General features: G+C 44.7%; 4 protein-coding genes across 4 annotated transcripts; 2 read left to right on the forward strand and 2 right to left on the reverse strand.

Annotated features, from left to right (window-relative positions):
• Positions 1-415: 415 nt before the first annotated feature.
• Positions 416-3,048, forward strand: MELLADRAFT_116884 (uncharacterized protein; the record flags this gene model as incomplete). The annotated part of the gene is made up of 6 exons (XM_007411427.1): positions 416-791; positions 874-1,088; positions 1,149-1,279; positions 1,349-1,591; positions 1,678-2,162; positions 2,267-3,048. 6 exons carry the CDS (start codon positions 521-523, stop codon positions 3,046-3,048), a joined length of 2,127 nt encoding a protein of 708 aa, XP_007411489.1.
• Positions 3,049-4,004: 956 nt separating this feature from the next.
• On the reverse strand, positions 4,005-5,194 carry MELLADRAFT_72198 (uncharacterized protein; the record flags this gene model as incomplete). Its single annotated transcript, XM_007411537.1, has 3 exons — positions 4,005-4,534; positions 4,643-4,764; positions 4,845-5,194. 3 exons carry the CDS (start codon positions 5,152-5,154, stop codon positions 4,328-4,330), a joined length of 639 nt encoding a protein of 212 aa, XP_007411599.1.
• Positions 5,195-9,461: 4,267 nt separating this feature from the next.
• MELLADRAFT_48897 (uncharacterized protein) lies at positions 9,462-11,569 on the reverse strand (the record flags this gene model as incomplete). The annotated part of the gene is made up of 9 exons (XM_007411536.1): positions 9,462-9,575; positions 9,670-10,091; positions 10,208-10,300; positions 10,375-10,463; positions 10,544-10,929; positions 11,001-11,098; positions 11,170-11,248; positions 11,342-11,401; positions 11,474-11,569. 9 exons carry the CDS (start codon positions 11,531-11,533, stop codon positions 9,462-9,464), a joined length of 1,401 nt encoding a protein of 466 aa, XP_007411598.1.
• Positions 11,570-15,001: 3,432 nt separating this feature from the next.
• On the forward strand, positions 15,002-16,652 carry MELLADRAFT_107804 (uncharacterized protein; the record flags this gene model as incomplete). Its single annotated transcript, XM_007411428.1, has 3 exons — positions 15,002-15,206; positions 15,322-15,387; positions 15,541-16,652. The coding sequence occupies 3 exons, from the start codon at positions 15,002-15,004 to the stop codon at positions 16,650-16,652; spliced, it is 1,383 nt and encodes a 460-aa protein (XP_007411490.1).
• Between the last annotated feature and the right edge of the window lie 3,355 nt (positions 16,653-20,007).

Genomic DNA, 20,007 nt, shown 5'->3' on the forward strand with positions numbered 1-20,007 from the left:
CAAAAAAAAACTATGTACGGCAACTATGTACGCGTACATAGTTGCTTTGAGTACCGTAAGTGTAAACCACCTACATGTGAAAACATCTTGTCTCTGTGATTTACTGATTCTTTCCTAAAAGCCTGGTTTCTCTGCTCAATCTTATTCCAATTATCTCAGTATCTCTCAGACGCCGTCAAATGATTACCTTTGTACATGTAGGATCATAATGCAACAAATGCTTACATTGTGAACTCAAGTTCTGGGGAAAGTGATACAACAGCATCGTGAGCCAATGGGGACCTGGTGGGGCTTGTGACATGTGTCTCTGGAGATATATGGACGGTACCGGATATGAGAGCAGGCGCGGGGTGTGGAATTGAATACGGTACAGTTCATTGAGACTCTTCCCACGACAGAATTCCTCAGCTGATTTCTCGATTTACACATTTACTCTGCCTTCCTTTCGCGACATTTCAACACTTCAAAACTTCAATCCTCAGTCTTCGTCTTCCATCCGATCGAAACTCACAATATCTAGATGGACCTCGTAGATCGGCCTGCAAATCGTCCAGAGCTCTGCTCACATTCCGCTCGAGCAGTGTCATTCAAGTGCAAGAAAACCACCCCGAAAGCCCTACGCTGGCCTCATCCTGATTCATTCAGTCTTACCCCTGAAATCCTCGCTTCAGCTGGATACTTTCACGATCCTGTTGAATCGGAGCCAGATAGGACGACTTGTTGGATGTGTGGCGAGGCAACCAAAGATTGGGTCGCAAGCGATGATCCATGGTTGGTCCATCTCGAATGGGGTTAGCATTTACTTCGGCCTACAACTTGTCCATACCGGACCGCCAAGACAGCACCCAAATTGACCATCTCCATCATCCCCAGCTCCAAATTGTCCCTTCGCACGGATCGCAATTCTAGACCGTCAGCGTGACACACAAGTACCTGCGTGGCCTGATCTTATTCATCAACCTTGGGGTCCGACTGCCTCATGGTTTCCTAGAGGACAGACGATGATCGAAGCTCGGTTAGCCACGTTTTGCGGAAAGGCTGGTCAATGGAGGCACGAAGGTCTTGAAGGCCTACCTACGAGAATCGATGTAATCCATAGCTTTCACTGAAAATACCCCGAAAGAGGCTGACTTGTCTGCTTTCGACAGTTGGCCCGCGCCGGCTTTCATTTTGCGCCGAATTCATTCAAGAAAGGCCGTAAACTTGAGATAGATGATACCACGTCATGTTGCTATTGTCGCCGAACCGTGTCAGATTGGGAAGCGGGCGATGATCCCGTGTGAGTGAAAATCAGACAATGATATATTTTCCCACTGATCCCTGACGCGGTTCTGCTTCGTTTTCTTAGCTCTATTCACCTTAAAAAGGGACCATGTATCTTCTTTACTGCTATACCACCCCCAGAGACCAAGGCCAAGCCTGAATCAAGTAGAAAAGCTTCTAACAGCACGGCTAAAAAGACTCCCGCCACAAGAAAACCCGCTAGTAGTGTTCAGGATGACGCGATTCCTGAATCGACTGCTGCCCCCCTCGATCTCCGGAGCTCGCGCGGTGTCTCGAAGAAAGGCACTTCCGTGACCAGCGCGTCTGGGTAAGCATGTAATCCTATGGATTGAAGGCTTTTATCTTCCCTTGAAATTCCGAAGTTCAGCAAGTCTGACATTTAGCGGAATGCAGGAAATCATCACGCCCTGCTAGAAAAGGAATCGCTTCCTCCACTGTCACTAGCCCAACCCGAGATCAATCGCCTGCTGGTGCTCGTGAATCCAGCCCTCCTATCCCAGCCCCATCTCGTCAAAAACATCCCCGCGCTGCCCATAAAACATCTGTGTCCGCTAGTCACATTCTATCATCACCTGATCCGATAGAAATTTCGTTGAAGCCTCCAGTATCTTTGTCGCAAACTAATAAGCTTTCTCGATCAACCTCCAGACCACCATCTACTGCTCCCAACACACGCGGTCCCGTGAATCACACTAGCGCACCTGCGTCACGAACACGCACCAGGGCGACTTCCAACTCATCAGGTATCAACGAGAACCAAACCAGTGTTGTGAAAATTGCTACAAATTTGGTGAATGTGCTCCCTGAAGTTGATGAGGATCAAAACACAGAGTCTTCGCACACTCAACCAAAAAATCGTAAGACCAAGCCTAAGCCCGGTAAGCTTGTAGCTTCTGACTTATCTTTAACCGAGACACCTCCAAAACAATCCGAAAAAGATGAACATTAATCTAATCAGACTGCGTTCAAATCACTATTTCAGTTGACGATGTGCAGGACTTGGTGTCCAAGCCAGTCTCTGTCCCAGCAAAGGCTTCGAAGACTCGCAAAGCTGCCCCTAGCAAAACACAAGAATCGATTCCGTCTAATCCAGAGCGGCAGAGCAAAAACCCTCTCTCAAACTCCCACGCAGCAGGCGATCACTCAAATTACGAGTCTCACCATGGTCCCGGCCCATCATCCTCTGTGCATATCCAATTGCATCAGTCAACCAACGGCTACGATCCTAAGGCTCCGCAACTGTATACTGGGATCCTGCCTGTTGCTCCCAAACCAACGCGTACACCAGCTCCTTCAGCAAAAATCCCCAAGCAAAATCCTACAACCATCAGATCGCCTCTACCCCTTTCACCCAAGCGCGACACAGCTCCAGTTCCAGGAGCTGTTGATGAAGCTGAAGCCACAGCACTTTTGGAAGAATACTTTAGCTCGTCTCAACCTGCGTCCATACCACCAGGCTGGTTGGCCAACCTGTATAACCCCTCAAGACCCTTCCCGCCATTGACAGAACAAGAAGCTGCGATGGGATTAGAAGAGTATTTTGCATATCGAGCTGAACAAGAAGAAGCCGAATTTTTGGCATGGGTTGAAGAGAAAAGGATGAGGCCTTGGTTAAAACGTGTGGAAGAAGGAAGACAGATGATTGAGGAGCTGATCAGGACTAGTGAGGAAGGAAAAATCTATGGAAATAAGAAGAAGGATAAAAATGTGAATGTGAATAAGAAAAAGTTGAATGGCATCAAGTCAAAAGGCGTCGAATCTTAAATCATGTATGTGTGTATATATTTAAGAAAATATGTACCTTCGGTTTTGGATGGTGTGGGGGAACCAACGATGTCGTCAAGATCATGTGAATGGAAGTGAATTGCGAATCCGCCTGACTTTTAAATTTCAAAACTTTGCTCGACCATAAACCAGGCCGTGGACTGACCGCAATTAATACATTAGCTCATATTTTTATTTCTTGGGATCGACTCTTTCTTTTAGAATATCTATGTTGTGTTGCTTTGTGCTTATGTAACTTATCTTCTGCTATTATAAGTTTTCTTTACCAATTGGAACAGCTTGTTTGTCAATCTTTACATGACAAAATGGGTGGCTTGAAACGTTGACAATCAAAGGCGCTGGTCAAGGATTTCACCTTTCTGCTTTGAGGCATCCACGATGGAAAGGCCACACTTGTCCACTCTCCATATCTATAAACACGCCACTCCTGGAACAGAAGTGTGGATGATTGATGACAGTTTGGATGACAATGAACAAATGTTGAAGGAGTTTAGGTATCATTAGGATCCTGATCTCACACTGATTTTCCATTTCCTTGAGATCAGATCTTCCATATGTCACAAGAATGTTAGAAATGTAGCCTTTGTTTGTCACATGTACTGAAATGTTGGCTCTTAGTCACACGACTTTACAGTCCACTTGCTTGGTGACATGCTTTGAGTCCAGCAATGGAATATCAGGTAATCGCAACAAGTCATTCTTATATACAAATTTGTTGAGAAATGCAGCTAACCTCCGGCGCGCAACCAGGTGGTAAGCTTCATGTACAGGCTATAGTTGAGATAAAAACTCATAGTTTAGCTTGGAGCATCTTGGTGCTATCATGTTTGTCAGCTTAAGGGCCAGACAGTAGTCGATGGTGAGCTACAACCAAGCGCAATCACTTCACAAACCTTGGTGTCATATTAATCCAACAAGACTCTGGTTTCTTTGTTATTAGAAATGTTTCTCCGTCTGTTCCAAAGATTCAAAGGTAATATGATACAGATACTCTATGTGCACCGAAAAACGAAAAACAAGTCAAATATACTGTGCCAAAGCGCCATCCACAGAGTATATATCCACAGTCCATTAATTGTCCATCAATCTTTCAAGAATCGAATACATATAACCAACCCTGGTGATCAAGACAAGCGAAAAAGACCCCGAACAGTAGTAGAAAAAAACTTGCGATCTATTCAAGCGTGAGGAACGTGATTATGTTCATCTTCATCTTTCGACAATCGAACTCCCAGTTATCATCTATCAGCCTCTACAATCATTCATCTTCCGGTTGTATTTCTTGAGCATTGCTCATATCGATCATCAATGATTTCATTGATTTTGCAACCTGGTGAGTCGAGCCTTGTCTATTGTGATTTGACTCCACTGCCTGACGCAGGGTGTTCACTTCGTCCTCAGATTCGATGTTGATACAAATATTAAGCAGCAAGCAGACTGAAGTGCGTACAAAGTCTGCTTCTGCCTGAAGGATCGAATTGAAAAAATAATAAATCAATTTCAAGCTGATGGAACAAGACACTTAAGGTATGTGCGTTGGGAAATATTCAAGAAATCGAATCAAAGTGCTCACAGGGGCCTTGCAAGGTGGATAAAGGTAGAGTCCCACCAGCTCTTCAAACGCACTGACTGAGTTCCCACATTGACACTTTATACAGCATTTTCTGGTCAGAACCAGTCGGAAATCGTGAATGACTAAGACATCCTCAAAGTATCAATGTGAGATATGCAATATCAGATGGGATTCAGAGTTATATCGTATTTGAGAGACTCACAAACAGTCCTTATTAGTTGCTTGCCGTTCGAACATTGCTCGACGAGATTGGCAAGTAGTCCCAGCGTGACACAGATCAGATCGAAAACAATTTCTTGCGCGACACGATTGAACCCTTCAGATGTTTTTTTATCTTTTTCAACTGGTGACTCGGATGCTGTATGTAGTGGTTGAGGAGAAGGATCAACCTTGCTCATAAACTTCTGGTAGCCTTGTCGACAAAGATTCAAAGTGCCGCAAAGTGTTTGAAGTAGAATGGGCGTCGTCAATAGATTAGCCCAGGCTTCGTTGTGATTAGTCACGTTCACCATAGTACGCAAGCATCCGATCAGGACATCAAGTCCTTGTGAGGCTGCACATTCCTCGCGTTGAGTAGCCAGTACGTGAAACAGTGGCAGTAACGAAGTAAAACAAGCTGCTAACGAGCTTTGATCGCGCTCCAAGACCATTATTCCATCCTCTTCGCAAATCGTGCACGCCTCAATGACATCCATGCAACGGTTGACGCGGTAAACAGCTATGAGGGCCTGGGGTGGTAATAAATCCTGCACAAAGCGATAGGGTTAGTCTTTCTGCTTTGCCAGCGTCACAATGGGACACAAATACTGGTCAGCTTACAGATCCATTCACATAGGCTTCCAGGCGACCTTCTAGGATGCACGCATCGGCCAACAAGCGTGCTAGGACGGCATGATAAGCACCCGACTGTATGATTGCACGCTGTGGTAAAAGCCCGGGGCGCGGTAGAAATGCTGAGATGGAAGCCACGCTGAATAGAGCCAAGACGACAGAGTTGGTCTACAGGAAAGATCATTTGGATGGATATGTGGATCACATCAGGCATGAGTGAATTTATGTGAGCCAATTGCAAACACATAATGGACTGACGCAATTATTCAACCGCTTTGCTACCGAAGTGTCTTTGACAATTTTTGTGATATCTGCGAGCTGAGAAATCGACATCAAGTTCAATTTGCAGACCACGTTTAGAAGCGGATCTTATAAAGAGACTGACCGATTTAGATTCTCGTTTACCGATCTGAGCGCCACTAGCTCTAACACCAGCTTCCTCGCTATCAATGATCTTTGAAAGAACCTTCAGACAATCCGATTGAGTCGAAAGTGGATCGGTCGAGTCCTTGGGCACGATCCGCAGAATAGGCTCAAGAAAACTTTGATGTTCACAACATAAGACCGCAATGAACACAAGTAAAGTGAGATCGAGTATAGCATCACCATCCCCAGCTCCTGCTGATCGGAGAACTTCATAAAACTGTTCTATCATTCCATTCGTCTTGAGATCCTTGACGAATCCTGGATCGATAAATTTCCGAATGAGCTCTAGAGCACCAACTCGCTTGAATTCGAGATCACTTTCTTGATCACCAGACAAGCCTTCAAAGAGGTAAGAGAGTTCATCTACAAAGCGTTTGGAAGATCCCGCTGCTCTCTGATGTGAGATTGTACGTAGATCAGGTTGGCTCTCAGCTTCCTCTTCGTCTTCATCAACTCCCCATTTCTTTCGTAGATCTGAATATGTTTCTCGAGGCTTCATTTGGGATGCTGTGAGAAGATGCATGGATTCAGCAGCGGAAGTTCGCCGCTGCACATAAGATGATGGAGGGCCGTCGGATTCGATTGGTAAAAGCATGCTAACTTCATCTTCATCTTCTTTGAATGTACGTTGAGCACCATACGTTTTCTGGACACAGCCACTCGGACCCAAATTAGCAGTCAGGTTTACACAATTTATGGTTTCAGCCGGCCTAGGTAAACCAAGGATATCCGAGGAAACATGCCGAGCAAGGGTCCGCGCTGCGTTCCCTGTAAGAGGTTGCGTGGAAGGCTGGGATGGGTCAATATCAGAAGCTGCACCCCATGAGGGAGGAACATGTTTTGAGGGTGTCATTTTAGTCGAATCCAAGACGGAAGAGCGTATCGGACTGCGCGGAGGAGATAATATACCGCTAGACGACTGACTACGCATCATCATCCGAGACAAATGTGGCCTTTTGGAAGAAACACGGCCATGGACTACACGCGTTGTTTCACTTTCGAGGACAGAAAAGATATCAGAAAGGTCCTTGGGCGCATCAGCATGCACGTCGATGGAATTCTCATTCGAAATCCGCGGGGCTTTCCTAGAGCGGAGAAGTCTGGTGGATTTCCTCTCAGGAGAATTCGAATTCGAGGACATCGGAAACTCGAGCGATATAGAAGAGATGGTGCGGGAAATTGGCTTTGTTGTTTTGGAGGTAGTGGAGTTTGTATGAGATGATTTTGCAGCAGGAAAGGTCGTACGACGGGCATCTCGTCGCATTGATTGCAGTGATGATTCAGGCTGCAAAGGCTTGGAAGCCTGCCGCACAACAAACAGCACACAACAAACACAAATCAACCTCCCAATAACGAGACAAATGCACATAAACGAGAAAGTTGGTGCAACAAACTGTGTGCCCCGTGCGCAATGCATTTGATAGCGCCTGATCGTGATCTCCTAGACTGATGCTGCGTTTCAGAGATGTTCTTGCCACAACATTCCTCCCGAAGGAATCGGTCTTTGATTGCTTCTTAGAATGGTGAGGCCCAACACGTTCTCTGGGTTCCGCGTGACTTCCTGGAAGTCCCGATACAGGGGCAGGAGATGATTCTCGAGCAGATTTTCCAGTGTCATCATCCAGATAATCGGGTGGTAGCCGGCGTGATCGCAGAGGTAAAATTTTCCTAGCGGGCCCTTGAATGGTATCATCATGCAAGGGACTCGTGATACGTTGATTTTTGGTTTTTGGAAGTTGGCAGACTTGTTGTTGCTCGAAATCAGAGCCAGACGGATTATGCACGACAGGTGAATTTCCAGAAATCGTGTCGATAACGTCCTCGTCCGGATGATCGGGTGGTAGGCGTCGTGACCGCAAAGGCAAGATTCTTTTAGCAGGGTCCTTGATGGCCTCAGCTTGCGGGGATCTCGTGTCGGGTAGGTTTTGAAATTTTGGAACTTGACATGCTTGTTCCTGCTTGGTTCCAGAACTAGACTGGTGTGGTACTTGAAGAAGTTCTTGAGCATTCGTATCAGGGACGTCCTCAGAGGCGAAGTCGAATTGGCTAAAGCCTAGCGATGGCCGGGGACGTGCAATGCCTTTACCATAAGTGTACTTCACTCGTTTCGAACGACTAGGGGTGACTGGAAACATTTCCTAAGATAGATGGGAGTCGAGTTTAATTGCTAGGAATTAATCGTACATCGATTGGCGATCGTGATAGACAGCAAGTTTTTTGTCGAACAAGCATAATGAAGTCGGAATAGATGATGAAGAGTGTCACAGGGGCAGGTACTCAGACGATGATCGATCAACTACTCAACGACACTTTCCTGTTTACATACAACAAAACCACATGTAATAACAACCCGCACTCGACATAACCTTGACTCACCGCGTTGTGATCACCCGGTCCAAGGGCCAAATTTATTCATCAGGGACTGAGATCCTGAACTTGCAGAGCCCCGGTTTGGATCAATTGTTGATTTGTAAAAAAATAGCCATTGCTTGATAGTTGCTCTTAGATGGTGGAAGGCATAAGAGCTGGCTTGTGAATAGCTTGAGATGCCTTCCAAGTATACCTGTTCCGTTCGCAGTCATGACTGTTTTCCTCTCGTATGCAGCTTGATTATTCTGGTATTTATTGAACCTGAAGGATCATGACATATCCACCGATCCGAATGGATAGAAATGGAATTTGTCGTAAAAAAGATGAGAGGAATACAAAGCAATTTCTCGACAACATCCACAAGATATTTGATCATCTAGGCAAATTGAACATTGCGACTCCCACCTCTGTGAGGCCGAGCCATCAACAAATGTGTGGACTCAAATTTTGATTGTCTGGAAGACCGCGATTCAAACGCGGCTCCGTAATTGTACCCACGCTGAGTCTCCTTTCAAACCAGTCGATACGACAGTGCAACGTTCACATGCTGGGGTGAAAAACGATGATCAGCTGCACTCAAGGCGCCTCGCTCTTTCAGGCAGTATCACTCGGGCAGACTGTGACAAGTGATTTGGGACCAAGAAGATCGCGGTTTTTGAATTCTGTCAGCATAGTGTTGTTCTTAATGATAGAGTCTACCAAGATCGCTGTTTTCCTGTAGAACGACGAGCTTGGGTCCATCTTTTATTACATGAGGGAAAAAAAGGACAAAAAAAGACGGTTTACAAATATGCAGACTCATTACATGAAGCAGTATAGTTTTTTTAATTTGCACGCCAACATAAAAAAAGGAAACGGAAGACTAAACTCGTGATGAACTTCTGACCGAAAGATAAATCTATCTTGGGTAATAAATATTACAAGGTGGACCCCGATGATGAGATGCTTTATCGGGATAATGCTGCACTTACAAGACATGACGAAAACTCATTGATGCTCTAAAATTCATGCTAGAGAAAACAATTAATCAAATGTCAGCAAGGGTGACAAGTCTTTTTGAGCGAAAACACCACGGAGACTTGAAAAAAACGCTCACGGAGTAGTGTTTGGTTTTGAGTTGATCTTTGGTTGTATCACTGTCCGAAGTAATGTGCCATGATTTTGCCAACCTGTGGAGTTGATCCAGATAGGATCACATTATCAGCTTCATGAAGTATGCACCATTAACGCGAAAAGCAAACCTATTCAAATCCCTTGTCACCACTCCCAGATCAATCTTCATTGCATCCGTGATAAACTTTCCGATCTGTTATTCCGACATCGAAGGACATCGACCATCTTCGTGGATCAGCATATATCCCACTTTTGACAGTGATTGAATTGCAAAAACATTGTCTTACGTATGTGTTCTCCACATTCCCACGAAGTGGTTCCGTCAATTCGGGTGGCCAAGCATAAAGATTTACGTCAACAGCTGAATGACCGTGAGTAGACCAGCCAAGTTGAGCGCGTCGAGACACCATGTCACTCAAGGCATAATCATAATTGCCACCGGGAGACATTTGAATGATGTTTTCGATCTCCTTGTCTGATGCATCTTGAATTCCTAGACTGTCTCTCAATACAGTCTCGACTAGAAACTGTCTCGAGACTGGATGTGTTTGATTCCGGATTAGGTCACCCAACCACGCAGTGGAATGAGTGACATTCACTAGAACTTCAGGATACCAAGCGTATTCAGGATAGGCAGATGTTAATTGACGGCCCAGAGCAAGGCCACCGGTTTCATGATCTGAAACAGATATCATGAGTGTTGGCCAGCCTGCTTTGTTGGCCTCTGATGTTACGCACAGTTCACGTGGGTGAAAGTACTTTAATTGATGAGCCACCGTGTTTGGTTTCAAACTGAGTAGAACTTGACAGGAAAGTTTGGCTTACCGTCTACCCATGTTTTTACGGTTCGGACTGTTTCTTGATATGCCAAAATATCATACAAGTGCCCGATAGGATCATTTGAATGCGCCGCCATATCTAATCAACAGAACATATATCAGAAGTCATCGTGTATAGACAAGAGACGGCCGAGAGAAAAAGCTCTGACTGACCTATGCGAGCTCCCTCGATCATCATGAAGAAGCCGTGGGCCGATTGGCTATGAGCTTGCCTAGAAAGTGTCTGCAGAGCTGCTAAAGACCTGGTAAGGGTAAAGCATCGAGACTTTGGATGAGAGATAAATCACAAAGTGAGAAACTATGTGTCTTCAGCTCTACTTACATATTCCTCAATGATGGCTCTCGCAATCCAGTGGAGTCAAGTGAGACCCGATCGATCTCGTAATGCATGTGGTTGTCATTGAAGAGAGCAAGTACAGGTGTCCGAATTTCACCATCTCCTCCTCTCCATTGCTCTTCAAAAGCTCGAGTGTCGTTGAGAAGGTTGAAATTGTGTTTTGTCTTGGCCAAGTCCAATAGGTCCTCCTCATCTGAACGACTTGACCCTGCAAATGACTTGGGCATGAAGAATCCTCGACCACCACCGAATGCCAGGTCGACAGTCGATCCTAGCGGACCTTGCCCAATCAAGAACGGGGCTATCTGACTTTCCATATCACGTGATACTACATGTGAATACCAGGCAGCTGGGGTTGCATGAGTAATTCTCTTGAGGGAGGAAGAAATATGTTAAAACCTCGGGAAGCCAATAGAAACATTCATAATGCTGGGTCGCTTACTGAAGTAGTGACCAGGCCGGTTAGATACCCGCGATGTTTGGCTGCTTCCAAGACAGTACCACAGGGTTTTTGTGTTACCGGCTCAACCGAGATAGCACCTGCTCATACAGAAGTTAATCGTTAGAGAGTTATAAGTAGGATGACATAGGTCCAATCAGATGGAATGCACCATTGTACGTTTTGATGCCACAGGCAAAAGCAGTAGCCCCTGCAGCTGAGTCGGTGACCAGTGAATTGCTACTCCGAGTCTAAAGCAAATATGGATCGAGGGACACAACAGATTTGTAGCAAAGTATCAGATGGATTGCCCACTTCCACATGGCTCGATTTGAGTGATATACTCTAGAGCTTCCTACTAGTAATGGATCTAGGGGAAGATGCGACATCGTATCGGCCTCAAACTGGTTGGGTGCGCCGTCAGGGAAGGTCCATCTCGAGAGTGAGTTCCGCTGGGCCAAGCTAAGATTGGAAACGTGTTGAACAAAGCCGCGAGCAAAAGTTTCAGAAGCTGGTCCAAAGCCGTCAGAGATCATGAGAATCACATTGAGCTTGACATTGTGATCTGCAAATCGTCAATGATCGACGCAATGCAAAATATATCAGCTATCCGGAGTTGTGCGATAGAAGTACAAGGGAGGCAGTTCACCATAGCGGGTGCCTTTGGTGGAAGTAAACATGATCAAGTAAGCAAGACCCAGGAGAGCGCCACAACCAACAAGCAATACCCGTTTGACGTGCTTCGGGGGTTGATGCCGAGAAAGGTGAGGTCCAGAGTGTTCGACTGGATCAGGGTCCAGTTGCACGTCTGTCATGTGTCTCGCTTCTTCCTTTGCTACCTCATAGAGGGTGGGTGAAGTGTCGTATGTTCCCGTTATAGGTGATGACTTTGAGGCATTGTTGGTCAACTTGCTTGAATCCGGACCTGCTGTTTCCATATGGAGCAAGTCGAGCTCATCCAAATCGTCATCCGCGCCTGCTAACTGATAGCCGTTGGTAACACCGGGCCCCAAAGCTCTGGGAAGTTTAATTGGAGACATGTGAGATGAGAATGTGGAATGATGTGAAGTTGAAGGTCAAGACGGAATTATGTAATCCAAAGTTAAACAAACGATGGCGACCACTGCCAAGGATTTGTATTGACTGTCGTTGACCCGGCCGTTGTCAATCGACTCGGGAGTCGGTACACTGGTGTGCCTATGCTTGCAGACGGGGCCATAATGAGTCCCGTATTCAAGGTGTACTCTTTCATGAATGATTTCGTGAATGATTTCATGGAAAACATTCCTCTGAAACAAAATTAAGGAATGATAATGAGACATTAAGTCTCACTGAGAAAGAATCCTTTTGCATCCAAAAGTCAACCAAATACTTAGCTTTGACTAGATGGCCGTATTTCTAAGGGATACCAGTCTCTTCAGTGGTATTGTTTGGTTAGTGTTTAGCACTTTGAAAAACAGTTTGAGTGTTGTACTAGAAGGAAACTGTGTGTAGAACATGAGTTGATGCAAATCAGGAAAGAAATACCAGACAGCAAGCATCACAACTTGAAGCTAATCTCAGCTGACGGAAAGACAGGGAATGTGGCAATGAATGGACCTCCAACATATCTGCACAAACAAAGAGGTGAACCAACACAATCTGATCTAAGCTTAAGAATCTGGTAAGAAGAAGAAATATAGAAAAATATAGAAAAATTGTCTACCCATATACTTGTAACTTTGCACATTTTGTGCTAGGAGAGCACAGTGATATGAAGAATGAATTGACTGCATCAGAACTTCCTCTTATGGCAAAATCAATTTAAAAGACTAATTGGGCACAAGGGATGAGCACTGCTCAATGGTAGGATACATGTTTGTACTGGGTGAAAGATCTATGGGTGTCCAGGGAACAACACACTGATAGTCTTCCAACTATGAGATCAGAATATATCAGCCCAAAAACAAATTCATGAGCTGTGGCTTAGAAAGTTTATATGGGCTGTCTCCCTGTAGTCTTAGTCTACCCTAAAGACAGCTATGGTTCTCCAGCAGGCAAAATCACCAGTACTTGAGATCCAGCATCCTGCCCACATATCCCACACATTCATATATCACAGCATGGACTACCACTTGGTACAAAATTTCTTCCAGAATGACTTGAAATGATGTGACACAAAACAACACCGGGTAAGCTACGCTGTGCACTGAAACAGGCTGATCCAGAACGGTGTAGCTCCTCAAAAAATGCATATTTCCTAAGCTTGGTAGTGCAACACTTACAACACCCAAAGAGCAATGCTGCAGTCAAAATCTTTGCTCTTCCCTGCTGTTTAACAGGCACAACATGCCCAATCAAGTGTGACCAAGCAAAAAAATCATTTGATTGAAAAAAGACATGAATTATAGTTAAGAAGTTATTAAAATGAATAAAAGGTATTAATGAGATTGATGAATAAGAAAATAACAAACAAGGGTTGAAACCAGGAAAAGAAACAAATAAGGGAGGTCAAAAAAAAGGAAAATATTAAGATTAAGTCATAAGTATTCCCATGGCTTTGAGTACCTTTGTAAGCTTGTCAAAAACAGTACCAAGCTCTACACCCTCCCTTAACCAAATCCTGCTCAATACCAGGCTTTCAATAGTCCAAAAAATCAGGCTGCCACATCTACACAAGCACATGTTGGAAGCACAGGAGACAATCATCTCTGCCACCAAGTGCTGCCACGCACAATGAACCTGTTGATGCTAGGTAATCCTTAGCCATAAGAGCCAACACACATTACAATTTTTCATTGGCCTATTGAAAGTAAAATTACATTCAAGATCAGTATCACGTGAGGTCCTTAAAAGTTTAGGATACTTAAATTCCACCAGAGTACTAGATTTGCTTCAGTATTCTGAATGCCATAGTGGTCTGTCTTCATCTTGTCAGAACCACATAGATAGTTCTTCAGGGGTAATTCATCACCCTCATCAACTTCAGGTTCCTCTTCACAATTTCTGCCAAAGATATCTGGTATTGGTGAAGAAGTTCCAGAGATTATCAAAGTGTGTCCATGTTTGCTTTAATATTGAGTTGTTTGCCCAATCACTTGTGGTAATCTCCAATTCATGAAAATAGCTGTATGTCTTCTTGTTCTTGTGTGGCAGTCTCTTCTTTGCATGAACTATGTTTAAATCATCTCAGCATAACTGATCAATGACCTGGCTGTAATGATTATTATGGTAAGCTTGAATTGTTCAGCCAAAAAATATGTACATGGTGTGAAGGTAATTTACCTCTCTTGCAAACCTTGATTTGTGGTGGCTTTGATATTTGATGGTAGCTTTCCATAGGAGGCACAACGGAGGTAGGTGTTGTCCACGATTACGGGTAATGCGACGGCAAGACCTTGTTGACAAATCCTCTACCATACCACGACGTAGCAGGTCTGGAAAACTGCCAATTCAGATATTAATATTACCTAGGTTAAGACGCTTCTAGACCAATGTGAGAATTGCCCAGTCAGGGCCCATCCCGTTTAGATAGCAACCAACCCTGTCAAAATGGGTGCAAGTTTTTCTAGAGGACTTTATAGACGAGGACACGAACGAGAAGAAGAGAGTTTCTTCCCTTCATCCGTTTCCATCAGTTTATATCCTTTTACCATTTCAAGTCAAAAAAATTTCGATTAGAAATCCTCCTTTACAATATAAGCCAAAAAGACTTTTTCGAGTGATCACTAAACTCTACTATTGTAAAAAGAAATACCTTAGCTGCTCAATCTATAAAGAAAAATTTTTCAAAAAAAGCTCAACCATTTGAAGAAACCAGCTAAAGGCTTCCTTCTCAAAAATTTTTTGATTCTCCCCTTATCTTTTCTTTGTGTAGAATCCCTGTTTTTATCCGTTTATTTCGATTTTTAAATTTCCCCTTTTCGTACATACTCCACTTAGTCAGTCCCCCTTCGTCTCTACGCCTTCGGATCCCTCACTCCTACACAAGCAAACCAAGACCCATCCTTTCGACAAACCGCAAAATGTCAAATATCAACTTGGGAAACATCACATCGCGAATGTCAGCACTCACCCCCTCAGGAAACGGCAACAACGACCCAGCGGTGAACGGTTCATCGGCCACCAACACCACAGGAAATGCGGAAATGGACAAAAATAAAGGGACAGAGACCGACAAAAACAAGGAAACAAGTCAGTCGGCAAATTCTAGCGGCACAGGTGCCAAAGGTGAGCTCACAAGCTCCACCCAGCTAGTCATAAAGCGATCTCGAGAGAGATTAACTCAACAACCAACGACACTGACACAAACCAACCCCTCCCACCTTGTCCCTCCTGAACGTAGGAAAAGAAGCCAACCCACCTGAAAAGACAATCACGTCCAACCAGGGGAACAAGCAAAAAGGGAAAGGTAAGAGACACTTCATCTCAAAAATCTAAAAAGTTGGTGGCTAAAACTGAGCATAACATGTAAAAATGATCCAGAACAACCAGAGAAAAACTCGGAAGAGCAACCATCGTCGACACAAAAAAAGCCACTCCAAAAAGCGCGATAACATTGAAGATTCAATTTCTAGAATGGAACACAATTTCTGCGAATATTTCGGAGCAGCACCCCCCAAACTCCCTAAAATCAAGAAGATCCAGCGTGTTGAAGAAAACCAAACACAAGGACCCAACCAAGCTACCCCTTCCAAAGACTCTCCGTTCGATTTCGACGAAGAAACCAGGAAGAAAAAACTCAAAGAAGCATACGCTAGGCTGGAAGAGATCAAAAAGATGAAAGAGGAATTGCAGACGATAATTAATTTGATCAAAAGTCAAGAGAAGTCGGCGATAGATCTCACCGACTCTCATACAGACAAGACACACAGCCCCAACTCCTCATCTGCACTCGTAGAAGGTGGTCTATCCTTTGATCTCACGAAAGCCCCAGACGCAAGCTCATTCAGTCTGCCAATTTATTTCCACAAGAACATGCAAGCATTACAAGGTTCCCTACCCCTCACAGTGTTTAACAAATCTTGGCAGCAAGCGGCGAGCAATACACACACAGAGTACAAAAAATCCGACAAAGACAACGATAAGTACAGAGGACACCCTGTCCCAAGTGAATGGACTCAGTCTCGCTACGACTGGACCGAAAACATGGATAACCTCATCACCACCTGTAGAGAAGTCTGCAAATACATCGGTTTCGCAGACTCCATGGAAATCCACAAGAAGAGGGTCATGACAATCTTCAAGCAGCAACGTAGCTGGGTAGTGGCTTTCCGATATGATCTCACAGTAAGGAAAGCGGTTTTCGCAATCAGAAACCCGGGGGCAAGCGTCCCAAACCCGGCTCTAGAACCCACAGGCTTACTAGACGAAATCTACTATTCAGCCAGATCCCAAAACGATCTAGTGACCTCTGATAACCCTTACAGAACTGGAGGCCCCAAATTCGGTAAAAACCCATATTCAGACATAACAACAGATTTACCAACATCCCAAACTTCGTACCAAGCCAATTCCCAGGCCAGCTCGTCTTCAAGACCTCAGAGAGTCACTCCATACGCCAAAGGACCGAGTTTGTACGGAAACTACAAGGGGCGAAACTTCAACGCCAACTACAAAAGGCCAGAGTCAGGAAAGAAAGATTATAAAGGAAAAGGAAAAGAAAAGAAAGAGTAGGTTCCCTACTTTCCTTTGCAATCTTTCCTGTGCCCTCTTTGTCTCGTTTCTACTCAGTCTCATCTCTCCCATGTACAAATTTCACTACAAAGTTTTCTTTGTTCAAAAAGGTTGTAAGCAGATAAAAAGAACAAAAATACTCATGTACGTGTTTTCTGTTCTCCACCTGTACATAACATTCACCCCATCTTCTCACAAACCTTTTTTGATGAAATCCACACTCGTTTACCTACCAAAGAACATCATGTTACGAAGATTCCAACTCATGCTCTGACGATTCATCAATCATGTCCATGATCAGTGAGATAAGTTCGTCAAGCAACGATGACGGAGTCAAGTGGCTCGGAGAAGACAAATGGCCTACTAAAGTTACTTGTTGAAATGAGTTCACGCGGACAGAGGTTCAACGCGGAAAGAAGTATGATACCTGCAGAATGCTGGACAGAACAGGTATTGTATGAGTTTTAAAGAACTCGTAAGGTAGTAAAGAGAGAAATAAGAAAAGAAATATTCACCTGGACAGAACAGGTATTGTATGAGTTTTAAAGAACTCGTAAGGTAGTAAAGAGAGGGCGGAGAAAATCGACGCCTTACCTGCAGAATGCAGGATACGATAGAGTGGTAGGAAGTTCTATCGTAAAGAGTGAGTACAATCCAGGTTTGAATATCGAGAGAAAAGGAATTAAAAGAGGAAGAGAAAAATGTGCTCACTAAGAACTTCAGTTTCCACGCGATGGGGAAGAAACCGAAGTTCGAGAGTGGCAAGGGTTATAAGAGAAATCTCGACGACAAATTTTTTTAAGAGCTAATCCCAAAGAGGAAAGATACAAAACACACACACAACACGAACACATGAGCATAGACTAATTAGGACAAGAATGAAATGTAGCTTTACGCTTTGGGATCAATCTAACTTGTTCTTCTTAATCACCCAATGAAACAACTCCATACCGCCTTCTTCAAACTTCTCCCCAGCTATCACCTGTACCTTCTATAACACATGATGGACTTGACCTCTTGAGCACTTTTACCACAACACACCCCCTCAAGTTCATCATGCTATGTTTCTGATGCCCAGTAGTTTTCGAAGTTTGATGAATTGAGCTGATCCTAGAGGCTTCGTAAGTAGATCGGCAATCATGAGGTGAGTTGGGCAATGCTGCAATGAAATTTTACCTGATTTGACTACTTCTCGAATCCAGTGATAGTGAATTTCAATGTGCTTGGTTCTGCCATGAAAAACGGTTTTGTTGGTGAGATGAATGGCACCTTTGTTGTCACTTTCAAGAACTGTCGGGTTAGGATCCTCGTAGCCAAGTTTGGACATCATCGTACGTAGCCATACTAGCTCTTGTCCGGCTTCTGTTATCGCCCGGTATTCCGCTTCGGTTGACGACAGCGCGACAGTAGGTTGGAGCCTACTCTTCCATGAGATGGGACCGTTCGCAAGCATAAAGACATAACCTGTAGTCGATCTGCGGGTGTCTTTGTCGCCAGCCCAGTCGGCATCGCACAAGGCTTGAGGGCACAATTCGCTCTTGAGACCCTTCAGGATGGTTGCGTAGGAGTCTCTGGAGTAAACAATACCGACGTTGACCGTTCCTTTGAGGTATTGAAGAACGTGGCGAGCCGCATCCCAATGTTGGAAACCAGGCCAGTCGAGATGTTGTGAGAGGGTGCCCACAGCATGAGCTAAATCGGGGCGAGTGCACTGAGACAAGTACATAAGGGATCCCACCACACTGCGATACGGGAGGTTTCGGCTCTTGAAGTCTTCAATTTCTTCCAAATCTGGTTTGTATAACTTAAGTGAAGACGGGAACGGAGTGCTTGCAGGCTTTACCTCAGTCGATTCAAAGCGTTCAAGGATCTTGTGTGCATATTTGGCTTGGCAGATGGAATACGTGAACTGAGCTTCCCTCTTGATTTCAATACCAACTACAGTAGACGCTATTCCAAGGTCTTCCATCTCCCAGCGAGTGGAGATTTCGGTTTTGAAAGTGAAGATATCATTGCCAGTAATGGCCAAATCATCAACGTGAACGTACACTACCGTGAAGCTTTCCTCCCGTCTGCGGATATAAATACAGTGGTCCACCTCACACTGAGCAAAGCCGACACTGATGAGGAATTCTTCGACGTCGTCTTGCCAATATTTAGGAGCTTGTTTGAGGCCGTAGAGAGATTTGAGGAGAAGACACACTTTACTCTCTTCACCAGGCTGTCTGAATCCTTCCGGCTGTTCCACATATATGGTTTCGAAAAGATCACAGTTTAAGAAGGCTGTGACGGCATCCATCTGGTGCACTTCCCACCCAAAGATAGCAGCCAGAGCTAGGAGAATTCTGAGGGATGAGGGCTTCCCTGTGGGCGCAAAGGTCTCGAAGTAATCTTCACCTTCAACTTGAGTGTTACCCATGGCCACAAACCTTGCCTTGAACTTGACAGGGTTGCTTGGATCAGAGGTAGGCTTCTTCCTGAACAGCCACAGTCCACGAATCACATTTGTGTTCGATGGCCTTTCAACTAATTTCCATACCTTCTTATCGTGCATAGCCTGAATCTCCTTTCGACATGCTTTTAGCCAGCTATCACCTTCTGGGCCGGAGACTGCCTTGGAGTAGGATTTAGGGGAATCGTCCGAGATGGCTATCATATTGCCGAAGGGGATCCCAAGGTCGAATCGAAGGGCTGATTCCCAGGCTGCTGTGATAAAAGAATCAATGAGAGTGTCACAAACCGCAACAGCCGTGTACTTGACCGGGTTCTTCTTTCTGTCGGAACGTCTGACCGTTGTTGTTTGAATTGATTCATTCTCACCGACAGGAGCTATGATAGGGTTTGAGTTTTCAGCTTGATCACGAGATGAAGGCGTCACGGTGGTTGGTGCAACGGATGGAGGTAAGTCTGTGATTTCGTCTTGTTCCTCTTCACTATCATTGTCAAAGAAACGAGCATTGACTGTGGAATCACTAGAAACTACTGGAGAGCTGTGTGGGATATTCGAGATGCTTTCACGAAACGGGAATGAGTTCTCGTTGAAAGTTGCGTGATGGGTGATGAGAAGTTTCTGGGAAGCTAAGTCATAAATGTGATAGTTAAAGTTGTCCTCCTCGAACCCCATAAGAACCCCACGCGAGCTCACAGCACCGAACTTGGACCCCCTTAATTCCTTTCGAATAAGTGAAAACGAAAGGCAGCCGAACACTCTTAGATGTTCAACTGAGGGTTTTCTGAAATGCCAAGCTTCAAAAGGCGTTCGATTGTTATCAAGAGCAGCTGTAATGGTTCTGTTAGTTAGAAAAACAGCCGTGTTACACGCCTGTACCCAAAAGCGAAGAGGTGTGCCTGATTC

This window comes from Melampsora larici-populina (genome assembly GCF_000204055.1).
Source record: "Melampsora larici-populina 98AG31 unplaced genomic scaffold MELLAscaffold_25, whole genome shotgun sequence".
NCBI classification, from domain to species: Eukaryota; Fungi; Basidiomycota; class Pucciniomycetes; order Pucciniales; family Melampsoraceae; genus Melampsora; species Melampsora laricis-populina.